The sequence below is a fragment of the Bombyx mandarina genome, chromosome 23, assembly GCF_030267445.1.
Source record: "Bombyx mandarina strain Sakado chromosome 23, ASM3026744v2".
Taxonomy (NCBI): domain Eukaryota; kingdom Metazoa; phylum Arthropoda; class Insecta; order Lepidoptera; family Bombycidae; genus Bombyx; species Bombyx mandarina.
This window is the reverse complement of record NC_143229.1, coordinates 13,337,505-13,352,203: the sequence shown is the minus strand read 5'-3', so window position 1 is coordinate 13,352,203 and position 14,699 is coordinate 13,337,505. Positions and strand designations below refer to the sequence as shown.

General features: G+C 34.8%; 1 protein-coding gene across 2 annotated transcripts in view; it reads left to right on the top strand.

Annotated features, from left to right (window-relative positions):
- Positions 1 to 13,209, top strand: part of LOC114239704 (popeye domain-containing protein 1) — a 28,763-nt gene extending 15,554 nt beyond the window's left edge. The window contains exons 4-6 of one of the 2 annotated variants that reach the window (XM_028170057.2): positions 127 to 267; positions 1,187 to 1,322; positions 8,615 to 13,209. In XM_028170057.2, the coding sequence (XP_028025858.2) occupies positions 127 to 267; positions 1,187 to 1,322; positions 8,615 to 8,679 (342 nt within the window). In that variant the 3' untranslated portion in view covers positions 8,680 to 13,209. Of the gene's footprint in view, positions 1 to 126; positions 268 to 1,186; positions 1,323 to 5,813; positions 6,343 to 8,614 lie in introns of those variants that run through there. The other variant, XM_089737760.1, reaches the window with a different exon arrangement.
- The last annotated feature ends 1,490 nt before the right edge of the window (positions 13,210 to 14,699 follow it).

Genomic DNA, 14,699 nt, shown 5'->3' with positions numbered 1-14,699 from the left:
TTTTTTTACGGTAAGCTACCGTTCATTCCAATTCACACAGCAAATCGACACAGCTTCCGACAAATAGTTCTTATAAAAACTTCGTATTTTTTATTAGGACGTGCAATTTTGAATTGAAAATTTCAGGTGTCTATAATGGCGATGGAGGAGTCTAGGGTGTTGGTCTGGCATAGAGATAAGCTGAAACTATCAATAATGTCGGACGCTTTCCTGCAAGCGGTCTTCGATCATATCCTCGGACGGGACGTGGTCCACAAACTGATGCAGGTAATTAGTCCAAGAAAGATAAACTGCTATTTTTAAGCGTTGCGACGGAAGTCTTATAATGTGCTCCCACTATCCGTACGGGTGGTGAAGGGGTGGAAGTTTGGAATGGACCGTTACAGACTAAAAACCCTGCGAAATTTCTCAGCCTTGTTCTGAACGGCCTTTGGAATCGACCATTGTATGTATACGTAAAAAACCAACAATCAAATCCTATTGGGACAGCCTCTAATTACATAACCGAACCAGAAGATGGAGCAATGGAAAGCCGCCGCCGCCCTAAGCACACTTTATCGCATCCTCCCGATCCAGTCTTGGTGCTTTAAGGCTCTCCAAGAACCGGTCACCGTTCTTGAGTTGGGCGTGCAACCTAGCCCATAGACATAACCCACTGAGTTTCTCGCATGATCTTCTCATTCGATGCCGAACCCAACTCAATGCTAGATTCAAAAAACCCTACTCTTGCCGGTGCTAGCGTCAGAAAATTTTCTCAGGTTGAGTCCCGTCAGCTCAACTACCAATCCGCGCGTTTTTGGAATAGACCATTAGGCTACTAGCGAATATTTAGGGGGAAAAACAATCAGTCATTGAAGTGTTAACCAGCACTTGCCAATAAAAAATGCGACATTCTGGGTGGCTATTTTTTTTTATTGCTTACATAGGTGAATGAGCTTACAGCCCACCTGGTGTTAAGTGGTCACTGGACCCCATAGAAATAAATCTACAACGTAAATGCGTCACCCACCTTGAGATATAAGTTCTAAGGTCTCAGTATAGTTACAACGGCTGCCCCACACTTCAAACCGAAACGTATTACTGCTTCACGGCAAAAATAGGCAGGGTGGTGGTAATATGGCGTGTGTAATATCGTAAAGTTAGAAAAGAAGAAAGATCGTAATCGAAATGTTGCATCATTTTACAGGTAAGCGAAACGATGGCAGTCAGCAACGGTCACCTCCCTAACAGCTATGAAGAGGGAGAGGACAAGCCGATGCTGGTCGTGAAGAAAGCTGGCGACGGACCCGGAATCACAGCGATACTCAACAGGCAGCTTCAAGGTACGTTACAGAAAGTTCTAGAACAATATTAATTTTGTTAAACATTCAAATTATTATACAGATATGCGCTTGCTACAACACGTGACAGAAGTAAAACTTCTCTGACGACAGAAGTATATTTTATATTTTTAGAAATCTCACAAAATGTTCTCAAATTTGTTCTTGAAAAAATCGACATTAAAATCAAGGTCAGAAATGCAATGTTTTTAAACTTCATTTTCTTCTGGTGTATTCTAGATACACCATACTATAGATATACTACCAATAACACTATATATATTATGTTCCTTATTTCATATTAAAATTATAGCCTAAGGGTCATTACCTCAAGAAAAATACATAAACCTGCCCACGAATTGGTACAGTGATGTCTGTTACCAAATTTGAACTTGCCTGTAATATCGAGATTTATGTTGAGCCTGCTTAATGTATTCGCGTAATACTGAACTATGTACGTATTGTACATAACGCATTGCGTAATTAAAATTGACCTAAGCCAACAGAAGTTTCACTTCGAATGTGTAATCGTACTCGTGTCGGATGTTATACTTTCTCGTGGATTAAACGCAGAATGACGTAAGAGAAACAACAAACTCTTATTCAGGAGACGGCATAGTCTACGCTCGCAGTCGACAGTCCGCTTAGCACACTGAATTTCTCGCCGGATCTTCTCTGTGGGTCGCGTTTCCAATCCGGTGGTAGATTCTGCGAAGCACGGCTTTTGCTAGGGTTCGTGTTAGCAACATCGTCAGGTTTGAGCCCCGCGAGCTCACCTACTAGCCCGGTGACGCTGACATTATCTCTCTAGGCCTTCAGCTTAGGTAGGAAAAAAAAGACAGTCCGCTATAAAATTAATTGCTATTTTAGTATATATTTTAAACCACACCCTTGTCTGCGTGCTTAGATAAACAGTAAAAAATTAACACAATCCTGGCATATAATACGCGTTACACAATACCTAGTATCTAGTAATATAACTGTTACGTATTACTTGATATATATCAATACTAGTAGGCTAGGGTTCTAGTCATAGAATAGGGAGCAGATTTCATATCTACCTAGTACGCGATCACAAATTACTTCTACGAGGAGTATTATCATGTAATAAAATTCAACGTGTAGTAATTATTAATTTGCCTATATCGAGTGTCAAACGTTGTTTTTCCTTTTAGAACTTAAAATATAATGGAATAGAACTTAAAAGAGATCGACTGAAGAATGTATTCGAAAGTCATGTTTGTTATCAACATAGATTCTTGTCGCGATTTTCATATTTAATTAGTTCCCGACATTTTGAGCGTGTTACTAGCGCCGTGGTCACGGGTAGACAGAATACTGCGGGTAAGATGTTAGGAGCAGACAAATATACCTTTTCAAGTCCGGTTTTGGGCGATACCATTGAAACTCGATGATCCACCCCTACAATATACACTTAAATTACTGACAGTATTTTTCGAACACTTAGTGAAGGCATTGTTTTATTAAACAACCATGTTTGTTGTTTCTTTTCGTCCTTTATAATTAGTAGAGTCAGAGTATAACATCGAGATATGAACATAGTAGTAATAACTTTGAGCCTCTCTTATAAAGAACTGTTTTTATTCATCATTTTCGTTGTTGAACAATTTGACAATCCGTCTGGTTCTTTACGTTGTTAGTAGCCGCTACGGTATAGATACGTTTTAAATTAAAGTCGTCCGCTTTTGTGGGATCTGTATCTCGACAACATAGGAGTATCGGCAACTTCAACCCATAAATTGCGGAACACATGATAGCTTCACGGAAGACACAGTCAGATAATCGAAACCAACCTACGTAGACTAACAAGAAGCAGTAGTGAAAGATTAAGTGAAATTAATATACCTTTGGATCTCTTGTTAAGAAAAACTATAATCGGATAATTGCAATTTCAATGCTATTATGATTTCGAATTTATATTTTACTAGCGACCCGCCCTCGCTTCGCTTCGGAAACATTAAAACACACATGAAACCAAAAAAAAAAAATTAAAAAAAATATTAAAAAAGTAGCCTATGTTCATCAGGGACAATGTCGGCTTCTAATGGAAAAATAATTTTTCAAATCGGTCCAGTAGTTTCGGAGCCTATTCGAAACAAACAAACAAACAAATCTTTCCTCTTTATAATATTATATATTTTATTTATTTGTACAGCGGACCTGTGGTCAGTATTACCGTTTAAAATCAGACGAGTTTGCTTGTTTATGGTAAAAAAATCAGATTTAAATTGTCTATTAACATACGCAAATCATTTTTTTTAATGTCTAATGCAAAATTGAGTTAATACGAGATTTATAATCGATAAAGCGATATTGATTGATGAATAAAAAAGAAAAATATTTTGGGTATTTAATTCACGATGAGTGATGATGATAAAGTTAAATATCGGGAATTAGCTTGTTTTACGTTCAATTCAATATCTTGAGATGAGGCTCAAATTAAATTGTTTTGCATGTCCGTATATATATATATATATATCGGTGTATTTAAACAAAAACTCCTTTTTATTGCTTAGTATGTCGCATAATTCACGAGGCTACAGATTGTTTATTAAAATAATACTGCTTTATGTTCAGTTGTTTCTTTTTTAATTGACATTGCCATTGACTAAGATAGTGTTGGAACGTGCCTGCATTTTGAACTAGTAAAGATATAGCCACTAGTAATGGACATGGTCTTAAATTTGAAGACAAAATAGTGGCCAACCGTAAAATCTCGTACATTTAAATATAAATCTATGTTAACATCAATATTTATACGAATATATTAAAGAAGTGTTGGTACACTGAAGATGTTCAGAACAAAAGACGATATAATGTAGCAATAAAAACGTGTTATTCACTTTTTTTTTTCATTTATAATTGATTGAATTCATTAATGATTTATTCGCGTTCATGAATAATTTTGATCGTGTCCTTTTTTTTTTAATTTGACCAACATCCAACCCGATTTCAGAGCTCTGGACTGTTCCGTGCATGCTATAAGATCGACTGCTGTAAATACAGTCAGGACTTTAACTTCACTGCAAATGAATAGTGCTAGACCGTTTTATTTACAGTAGTTTTTCAAGCACTTAGATACGATCATATAGTTTTCTTAGGTTTTCACTGTTGCCAGGACGTTTTGTGAGCCCGCGTGGGTAGGTACCACCACCCTGCCTACTTCTGCCATGCTGTGCTCCGGTAATCGCTTAATATCAGATAGATCGTGATCAACATTGAATTTTTTTTTTCAATCTATCTCCTCGAGTCACGACCCTCATTACTGAGGGTCGTGACTCCCCCGCTGCATCAGTTTCGCCCGTACGATTTCCCTCCATCTGCTGCGATCCTTAGCTTCATGAAGGGCATTGTGGAAGTCGTCGTGGCCTAAAGGATAAGACGTCCGGTGCATTCGTATGTAGCGAGGCACCGGTGTTCGAATCCCGCAGGTGGGTACCAATTTTTCTGATGAAATACGTACTTAACAAATGTTCACGGTTGATTTCCACGGTGAAGAAATAATATCGTGTAATAAAAATCAAACCCGCAAAATTATAATTTGCGTAATCACTGGTGGTAGGACCTCTTGTGAGTCCGCACGGGTAGGTACCACCACCCCGCCTGTTTCTGCCGTGAAGCAGTAATGCGTTTCGGTTTGAAGGGTGGGGTAGCCGTTGTAACTATACTGAGACCTTAGAACTTATATCTCAAGGTGGGTGGCGCATTTACATTGTAGATGTCTATGGGCTCCAGTAACCACTTAACACCAGGTGGGCTACGAGCTCGTCCACCCATCTAAGCAATAAAAAAAAAAAAAACTTGATTAGGGAAGATCGTATTTGGTCCGACCATCTCGTGGGACTGCGTCCTCTGGGACGTTTGCCATCTACCTTTCCATCAACCTTTTAATCTGTATACCACATGCTTTATATACACGAATTCATCCCGAATCAGTTGAAATTACGTATAAGCCACTTTTTATGCTTCTACCCTCTTTCTATATATTTAATGTAATATGTTGAAATGCTTGTCCTGTTACTATCGTACAAAGGAAATTTTTAATGTCTTTTAAATTAATTATTAATGATTCAATCGTATAAACTATTATTTTAAGTAGCCATTTTTAAATTAATACCTTTAAGTATTTTAAAATAGGCATAAGATATTTTAATGTGAAAACTAATTAAGCACACTTTAAATATGTCTGCTTTATTATAAACTCGGTTTTTATATTTAAATCAATATCTTTTTAAAATTAATCCATTGCCATTGTAATTGCCAAATAAGCGGACATATTTAAAGTGTCATTGTATTTTATACTAACTGAAAATACGTTGACATGATCCTGACAGTAGTGTATATGTCCATTAGCTTAATTAATGAAACTTATTTAAATACGATAAAGTTACACTTTGTTGGGATCGTGTCGGACGTGGTGCTTAGTTGTCGTGTCGTGTCGTTGACGTGTCGGTGTCGTGTCGTGTCGTACAGGCGAGCATGCGCCGTTACTGCGAGCCACGCCGACGACTCATGAATGCTGAAGCTGCCCAGCAACCTCCCATCGCTCCCAATACATTTTACAATTCACTGCTATCTCCTTACATTTCGATTTATCCTTTTGTTTCCTACCTACCAGTATCCTCAAGGAGCTATTCTCGTTTTACCCTAAAATATTCTATATCCACCCAACTTCTTCGAACACCATTATTCCTAAAAAAAACTATCATGTATATTTTTTACTACATTATTCTTTTTTTATATAAACATAGACAATAAATCCAAAATTATAGACAAGTATGAACGCTAGCATAGATTTTCAGTCTATACTCGCCAAGTTTGACCTTGAGATTTCTAACAAGTAATAATATATACCAAAATAGCAAAGTAATGTATTTTTATTCTTCGATAACAAAATGTACTTTCTTGCTATAATTTAAATGTCGCGTGAATTGTAAAATGTACCATTACATCCTTTTCTATCCCAATTGGAAGAATATGTATAATCTAAAAAAAAAACAAATATTCAATAATTCGTTGCAGCTTTTACACTGTCACTAGACTAATATACCACCTGATCTCAACCATATTACCTGATATACTATTTGGCCATAATATATTATACCATCTATCAGAATGGAAATGGAAATTGGGCACCTCTGGGCCTACCAAAAGCCTTTAATTCTCTGCGCTATGTACCGTATGTTCCATGGGGAGTAGGTGTTCTGAGGAACTATCTGAGATTTTTTTATTTTTTTTTTATTGTCGTTGTAGGCAGACGGGCATACGGCCCACCGGATGGTGAGTGGTTACCGTCGCCCATGGACTTCAGCAATGCCAGGGGCAGAGCCAAGCCGCTGCCTACCGCTTAATACTCTCCACAAGCCTCGTTTGAAGAAGGACATGTCATAGCGCTCGGGAAACACCGTGGAGGGGAGCTCATTCCATAGCCGGATGGTACGTGGCAAAAAAGATCTCTGGAAACGCACTGTGGATGACCGCAGTGGCTCCAGGTAGTATGGATGAACTCTACTCCGGTGGCGGGCGGTGCGATGGTAAAAACGAGATGCTGGTATCATCTCGAACAATTCCTCAGAGCACTCCCCATGGAACATACGGTATAAAATACAGAGGGAACCGAAGTCCCTCCGCAAACCCAGAGGCTCCAGATGGTCCCAAATGCTTATACCACTGCCAAGAACCTCGGCACCGGAGCAATGTGAATCCATAGTACCTGGAAGCACTGCGTTCGTCCACAGCGCATTTCCAAAGAACCATTTGCCCCATACCATTCGGCTGCAGATAGAACTTTCCTGTACGCTGTTTCCTGAGCGTTATAACTTACAAATGTATTTTTTCGAAAGAGGCTTAGCAATGTCTCTAGAATTACCGACGGCCATAAGCGACGGCGTCCACTTGCCGTCAGATTGATCGTATTATTGTCTGTTTAGAAACAAACACAATAATAACTTGAACTTGTAATTTCCGGTTGCTAAGCTATCTTTCTAAATCTAAATACATATTCTGTAACTACGAACTTTGAATCTTGTTTAGCTTAGCTCTGAGAGAGACAATGTTAATCTTATATAAATATGAATTAGAGTTCTTTACCACTAAATTAAACGGTTTTTTTCTGAATACAAAAAATGCCTTTGAATCCTGGCTAGTGTTTGAAGGCAGAATATGGTATTTAAATATAATTGAATTTGTGACATAAAGTCATAATTATTGCAAGCTGCCTTTTCTTGCGCACTAGAATTTTAGAATTTTACTACTAATAAAAGTATAAAAATACTCATTCTTATCCATGATTTTGACTATTACGATACCAAGTATTTTATATATTACCTAATATATTCGCTTATTAGTTTCGCACATATGTATATGATCCCATAGTCCTATCCCTTAGTCCGATCCCCTAGCATGTTTGGAAGATCGACATATGGAGGTAATTTTTTGTTTTGTTCAGCACTTTTTTTTTCACTAGTTCTTAAAGAGACCCTTCACACTAACCCTGCGTATGATTGTTGATTATTATTTTGATTATTGGCATGCTTTTAATTTTAATATACATAGAGTAGCTTAACATATTAGCTTGTTCTTTATTTGAAATAACGTACTAAACATTTTGTAGTTTTGGCGGTGAAAAGATCGACCGATTCGAATTTTGATTTTTATTACGGTGAATTCAATATTCGAACACTTTTAGCGTACCCTAAAAACCAGTACAAGTGAAATGCAACTCTAAAATGCTGTTATAAGAGTGGTTTTTTTTGAAATCGTCCATATGTATGTAATATCTTTTCACTACAAAGACGAGGTAATAGCTCGGCTGGTTTACATTCACACATTCATAAACATCGGTATTGTTGCTTTTTTAATTGCTTTTAACTCGTGAGTCCGTTCTAAACGTTTGCAAGTCTACGACACGTGCACGGCACGTTTTTTTTTTTTCATTTTTAATGTACTCGGTATGCTTGTGTGTGTGTCGACTAGTGTGATAACTAGTGATAAGTTTATGAAGATAGATAGATTCAAAATTTTGTTTAACGATTTTCTTCGTTTCAATATTCTAGATTTGCAATTATTCCTTTTAAGAAATATCAATAATATTCTTAAAAAAAACTGACTTGATCCTTGAATAAAATTTTGAATTGGTTTATCGTTTAAAAGCGAAACAGTCGGTTGGAGATATACGCGCCGTAAGAAAATGTGACTTGTTCGCTTATAAAACAAACAATAAACACATTAATTTCTTATTGATTCAAATACTGATTTGTTTTTTTTCCGCTCAGCAACAGATCCGAATGCGTGGCGTCTAGGTCGGATAGACGAGACGGACCACGAAACGCCCGTCTGAGGATGCGCGCTGCACGTGTCGGTGCGACCGCTGCGTGCCAAGCCGTGCAGACTTTAGTGTGAAGGCGCCCTTGTTTCATTCCTTATATTCATTGTTTAGGTACTCGATTGTGATGTATTTAAAAATTACGTTAAATGTGTGCGCTTCAAGCTTAACGCGAAATGTGACTATTTTTATTGTACTTTCATTCAATTATATGTTGAAATAAAATCAATTTTTTTAAAACAGATTTCAATATTAAAACGGAACTCGCTAATCGAACTAAAAACGTTCAAAATTTTACTTATCAAATATATTTTTTTTATATTTTTTTTGTGCCTTAGAAGTTCCCTGTTAATAAAGAAATCGCGAAAAAATAGTACCGGGTAAATGATTTTTTGTTGTATAAAATTTGCAACAATAATTTTACCTGTTAAAATACAGGGTGTTCGGAAACTTGCCGTTATAGGACGAAAACTGAACAGAGTTATGTTTGTGATCAGCGGGCTCTGGTATAAATACGACTTTTACCTAAAGGTCTTAATTACCAGGTCATAAAATCCGTTAAAAAAAAAGAATGAATACGTCAGTTCTATTGATGAACCCGAGCCTGTTGAGGCAAAATGTCTCTTGATCGTTACATGACCGTGGATGATGATTAATGTAATTTAATGATTGAGATTTTATGCGTGTCACAACAGGAGTCACTAGCTACCTGTCTTCGGTTTCGGATAACGATTCATTGACACTGTGTATTTGAATGATGATTTATGATAGTTTTTACCGGACAGCACTATAAGGAGGGTAGTTTTTTTTTCGAGTGTTGTATGTCTATTTCTTTTGCGCTCTGTAGCTTATGCGTCTGTAGCTTATATACCTACCTTTAGATACCGTTAGATTCGTCTTAGTTGTGAAAGCGAGATACGCTAATCATATAACAACGTCTGTGAAACGAATGAAGATTGTTAAAAATATATATTATTACAACTATTTCAAATAACGCAAAGAAATCCACATACAAAAAATATTTTGAAGATGGAAGCCCCAAGTTAAACAAACAGCCACACTTAAAGGTACTGTTGGTTCTTTTTGTGTACAAAGAAACGTAAATGTCAATAGATATTTTTTTTATAGTACATTAGACGGTAATTCAAAAAACGACGAATAAGTCGTCCTTGAACCACGAAAACTAAAGAAACATCGAGAATAATTAAAATGAAAAGAGTAAAAGCGATATTAAAAATTATAAAATGTACATAATAGTGCGTGAAACTTGCACCAGTCGGTTTATTTTTTATAAAAAAATGTTTGATTTTTTTTTTTCATTAAAAAATACATATCCTTACAGCTGTTCAAGAGTGTTGCATCGAAAGTATATAACGTTCAATGTCGCAATGGGTGCTATCATAATATCACGTACTTTATATAAATTAGTATACAACATGAATATTATATTATGTATATCGAATCTGATCTCGGTAATTGATTGTCCCAAATAAAATATAGAATTATAGTAAATATTTTAAATGTTAAAAAGTGTATCACTCATAATTCGAATAGACAACTTCAGTTAGAACGGGACCTAAACGCGGATAAGAATTTTATTTAAAAAAATATATTTCGAATTCTACTTTATATTAGGGTTGTTAAGGAGTACCATCTTGTATAAGGGACAAGTTGAAAAAGTGTCCACTATGCACCGAAATAGCGCTAGTGTAGGAAGTGGAAATTATATCAATAAATAAATAAATATTTACTAACAGTCACACCACGTTAACTGGTCCCGTGATAAGTTCGTAAAGAACTTGTGTTACAGGTACCAGATAACGGAAATAAATATAAGATTTTTATTATACACATACACATATTTAATATACATCCATAACCCTGGAAAATACATTTATATTTATCATACAAATATCTTCCCTTGGCGGGACTCGAACCCGCGACCCCCTTGGGTAGTGACCATGTCACTTACCACTACACCAGACGGCCGTTAATCAATATAGCAGTTCAATCAATATAGCAGCAGAAACGAGAGCGCTGGATTGAAGTGAAGTGTGATAGTAAGGCGCCGTTTTTTAAATCTTTCCAGTAGCTACTGTGGCGTCACCTTAATTTGCTTCCTTTCAGCGGACACTTAATACATTAAGATGATATGATTATAATTTACACTTCAAAAATAACAGAACAGATAATTATTTTTAGAGCTGCACTCAGAGTTTTTTTATTAAAACTTTTAGTTAAATATAATATAATAAATAAATAAAAATAACTACTTTCCCTAATTATTATTATATTTTAAAACTTTATCATTTTAAATATGGAGATCGTTGATTGTTCGCTTTGTCAACATTCTAAAGTTAGGTCCCGTTTTATTTATAAACTGTAGCGTTAAACACAGTTCACAACTTTGGGACAGTTATGAAAATATAAATTTATAGAACTCGGGCTTCAGTCGTTTAGTCCCAAGAGTTTTTTTTGTAAACAAGGCAAACGGATTAGTAATAAACAGCACTAATAACGTGGAGTACATTAAATAATGCATTAAAATGTATACATAATAAATTATCGTATTTATAGAAACCGATTAGTGAATCATAAAATTTAGGTATGTATTTTGATAAAATAATTTATAAAGTTTAATAAATCTGGCACACAATCGCTTAAGCTGGCATCAAAATACTTAAATTTATCATGCTTTTTATAGTGCACAATTGAAAACAGTGTACATTTTTACTGGTGATAGGACCCTATGTGAGTCCGCGCGGGTAGGTACCACCACCCTGCCTGTTTCTGCCGTGAAGCAATTGAGACCTTAGATCTTATATCTCAAGGTGGGTGGCGCATTTACGTTGTAGATATCTATGGCTCCAGTAACCACTTAACACCAGGTGGGCTGTGAGCTCGTCCACCCATCTAAGCAATAAAAAAAACATTGTATTGCAGTCTACCTTCATACAAATCTTAATTTGCGTACACGTCAATGGATAGTGAATTCACGATGCACGTGCCCTCGGATTTTCGACCACAATAGGCCTCTAATATTAATCATAGTGTAGTTAGAATTTGTCAGTTAATCGAAAACCAGTGGATCTGCTTTTGTTGTTCGTTGTGGAAATCTCACAAAATTAAATATTCGGGTAAGTAGCATTAGGGTAACCATAATAATAATAATAATAATAATAGGTATATTAAAACGACATATTTTGAAGTGTTAACAATGAAATGTGTGTTATTGTTTTTTTAAGAAAAATGTTTGAGAGTGAAATACATTTTGATAGATCAAAAAATAACGTTATTTTCATCATTCGATATTTACCTGGAGATCTTTTAATTGGATGAGATACGTTAGTGTACCGTTTCCACACAAATATCCTTTTTTCTGTCTTTAGTAATTCAATACCTAATTTTTGTCCTTTAGTCTGAGTTTTCGATAAAAAATATATATTATATTTATTCCTCATAAATAATCTATGCATCCCGTGTATGAAACTACTACATAATATGAGCCATTTAAAAATTAAGATATAGGTAGTAAATTTATGTAAGTGTGATATAATGTGGACATTGAATGTTGTAATTTTATTGATTGAAATGTGTACAAAATAATTATTTTGGACTGATTAAAGTATATTATTGTAGTACTCTATTGATAGGACAAGTTTGATACGTTGTCTATGTGATTAGATGCTTGCGACTCGTTGGTATGCTAAGTTTATATAAAATTAATTAAAATACGTTTTTGTTCAATAATTTACGCCTATACGCATATAATACTCGTTTGCTCGTTTTTTTAATGCCACAAATATAGTATTTAAATTGAGGGAGATATAGTTGTAACGCGGTGGATATCATAAAAAAAAATCCAGGTACCTAAGTATACATTTTTTCCTTCTTTTTTTTAGAAACATATTTTAATATTTTATTTGCAGTAAATATCGCTAACAATTAAACCAGAGCTTAATCTTGATTTGTACACTATTAAAAATATGTTACCAATAACATGTTACCAATCAAAATAAATATTGAATGAACTTTATAACTAACAACATTCATAATCATAATTCAATTCTAAAAAACAGCCCTACGTAACATTATTATTTATTGTTGAATTTAGCAACGGTCTCCCTCACTTGCGGAGCCTTTATGATCCCTAGCTTGGACACGTCTTGAGTTCAAATATTTAGTAGGTAGGTATAAAAATTTTTTACGATGCATCCAAATTCATGTAAAACAACACGCAAGACTATCAGATTTTTTTAAATTAAATGCGTTTTTTATTTTATATCAGATAATATGTTAATATGATTAGAATAAATAAACGAGAAATTAAATAATCGTGATTAAGATAATAACTGTTACCACAACAATAAGGTGATAAATCTAGGTCAAAATAAGAAAATAATAACGATAGTACATGAATCAAAGTGCCCGATAATGAATTTAAAAATGAAGTAGGCAAATCATATACCAATGTATTGAATGTTATTTTGATAATAGATGTATGTAATCTAAAGTAATTTAAGTATCCAAGGCGTAAAATATTACGACTTGAAACAAAACAGAATGACCTTGTAGCACTTTAATTAAATAGCAACTCACAGTAGGTAGTACAATTTTATTATCACTCATCTGCTACTATTCCGTTAGAACTTAGAAGCCCAGTGAAATTAGTTTGACGTTCACAAAATGTGGTAGATTTTTTCCTCACTTCGTACACTTTAGAGACATAATAGGTAATAATTGTTGAATAATTAAAGAATGATGTCAATAGAGGGTTTTTCTAAATGTCCTTAATGCATTCTAAAGATACTGTGTTTGATTCGTTTTCACTGCCATTTAATTATAAGACCGTACAATTTTCAATGACGTCAGTCTTCGACTTCAGATTAATAACAGGTGCTTAGGTTATAAAGGTGTTGCGTTAGTGAATTTATGAAATAATTAATGCATTTATCATACAATTGATTACCGGAATTATCGTACCTAGATTTGTAAACCTAATGCCAGTTATAAACGAATTATAAATATGTACCTAGTAAATATCTTAGAAATCAGGATACCGAACAGAGCAATTACAAGATTGTGTCGACGGACATTGAAACCCGCATTGAACGCATAATGGCGGGAAAAATTCAAAAACGGAATCTCATTTCAGTGTGTGTTTGCCATAAATATCTAGTGTTTTTTTAAAGTATTATTATTGAAATTTTGTTATTATTCTGTGTTTTGCGTTATTTACCGTTCGAATACCAAATGATGGCACCTGATTTCGAATAAACCAGAAACGAAACGCTCTTTCAAACTAAAGTTGTCACATCGATGGCTGCGATGACCCAGTTAATAAGTAAGAACCATTTGTTACGCTTTCTATTTCGATATCAAAATCCTTTTTATTGTTTATTGCTAACGTAACAACGTCTTTGTGTAGGATAGGTACCTAGTCATACTCTTTGTAAATAAATTGATGTAATTTACTTGTTTTTCTTAATTTGGAACTAGGTTTCCTACTCATTAATTTTATTTCAACTTTCATCACATTCACATCTTTGATGATTTAATGTGACACATTATCTATAGAAAACACAACATGTTGGTAGGTACAGACTATGTTGTCCTCAAATCTCAGTTAAGTGGAAAAAAAGGAAATGTTATTACTTTCAGATACCTAGTGTTAATTATAATATTTATGATGATTAGCTACGAAATTGACACCAGTTGCACTGTTATAAATCTTAACGTATCAAGTAACAATTTCCGATTGTACCAATATTCTAAGAGCCTGCACTTGAGTATAAGCTTGTGTACCTTATTCTAAAATTACTTAAAATTTAATATTACTAACAAGATTTAGCATACGAAAAAAATCCAATACCACCTTTGAGGGTTATCATTGGGCTGAAGATTACATCTTTATCAATATGTATTATTATATTTAAAATACTCATGTCGGCTCCTTTCTTAATCGGCCTACTACTTGGATGTGGTGTTACAGTGTGAAAATTCTGATATTCTGATATTGTAATAGTTACCTGTTC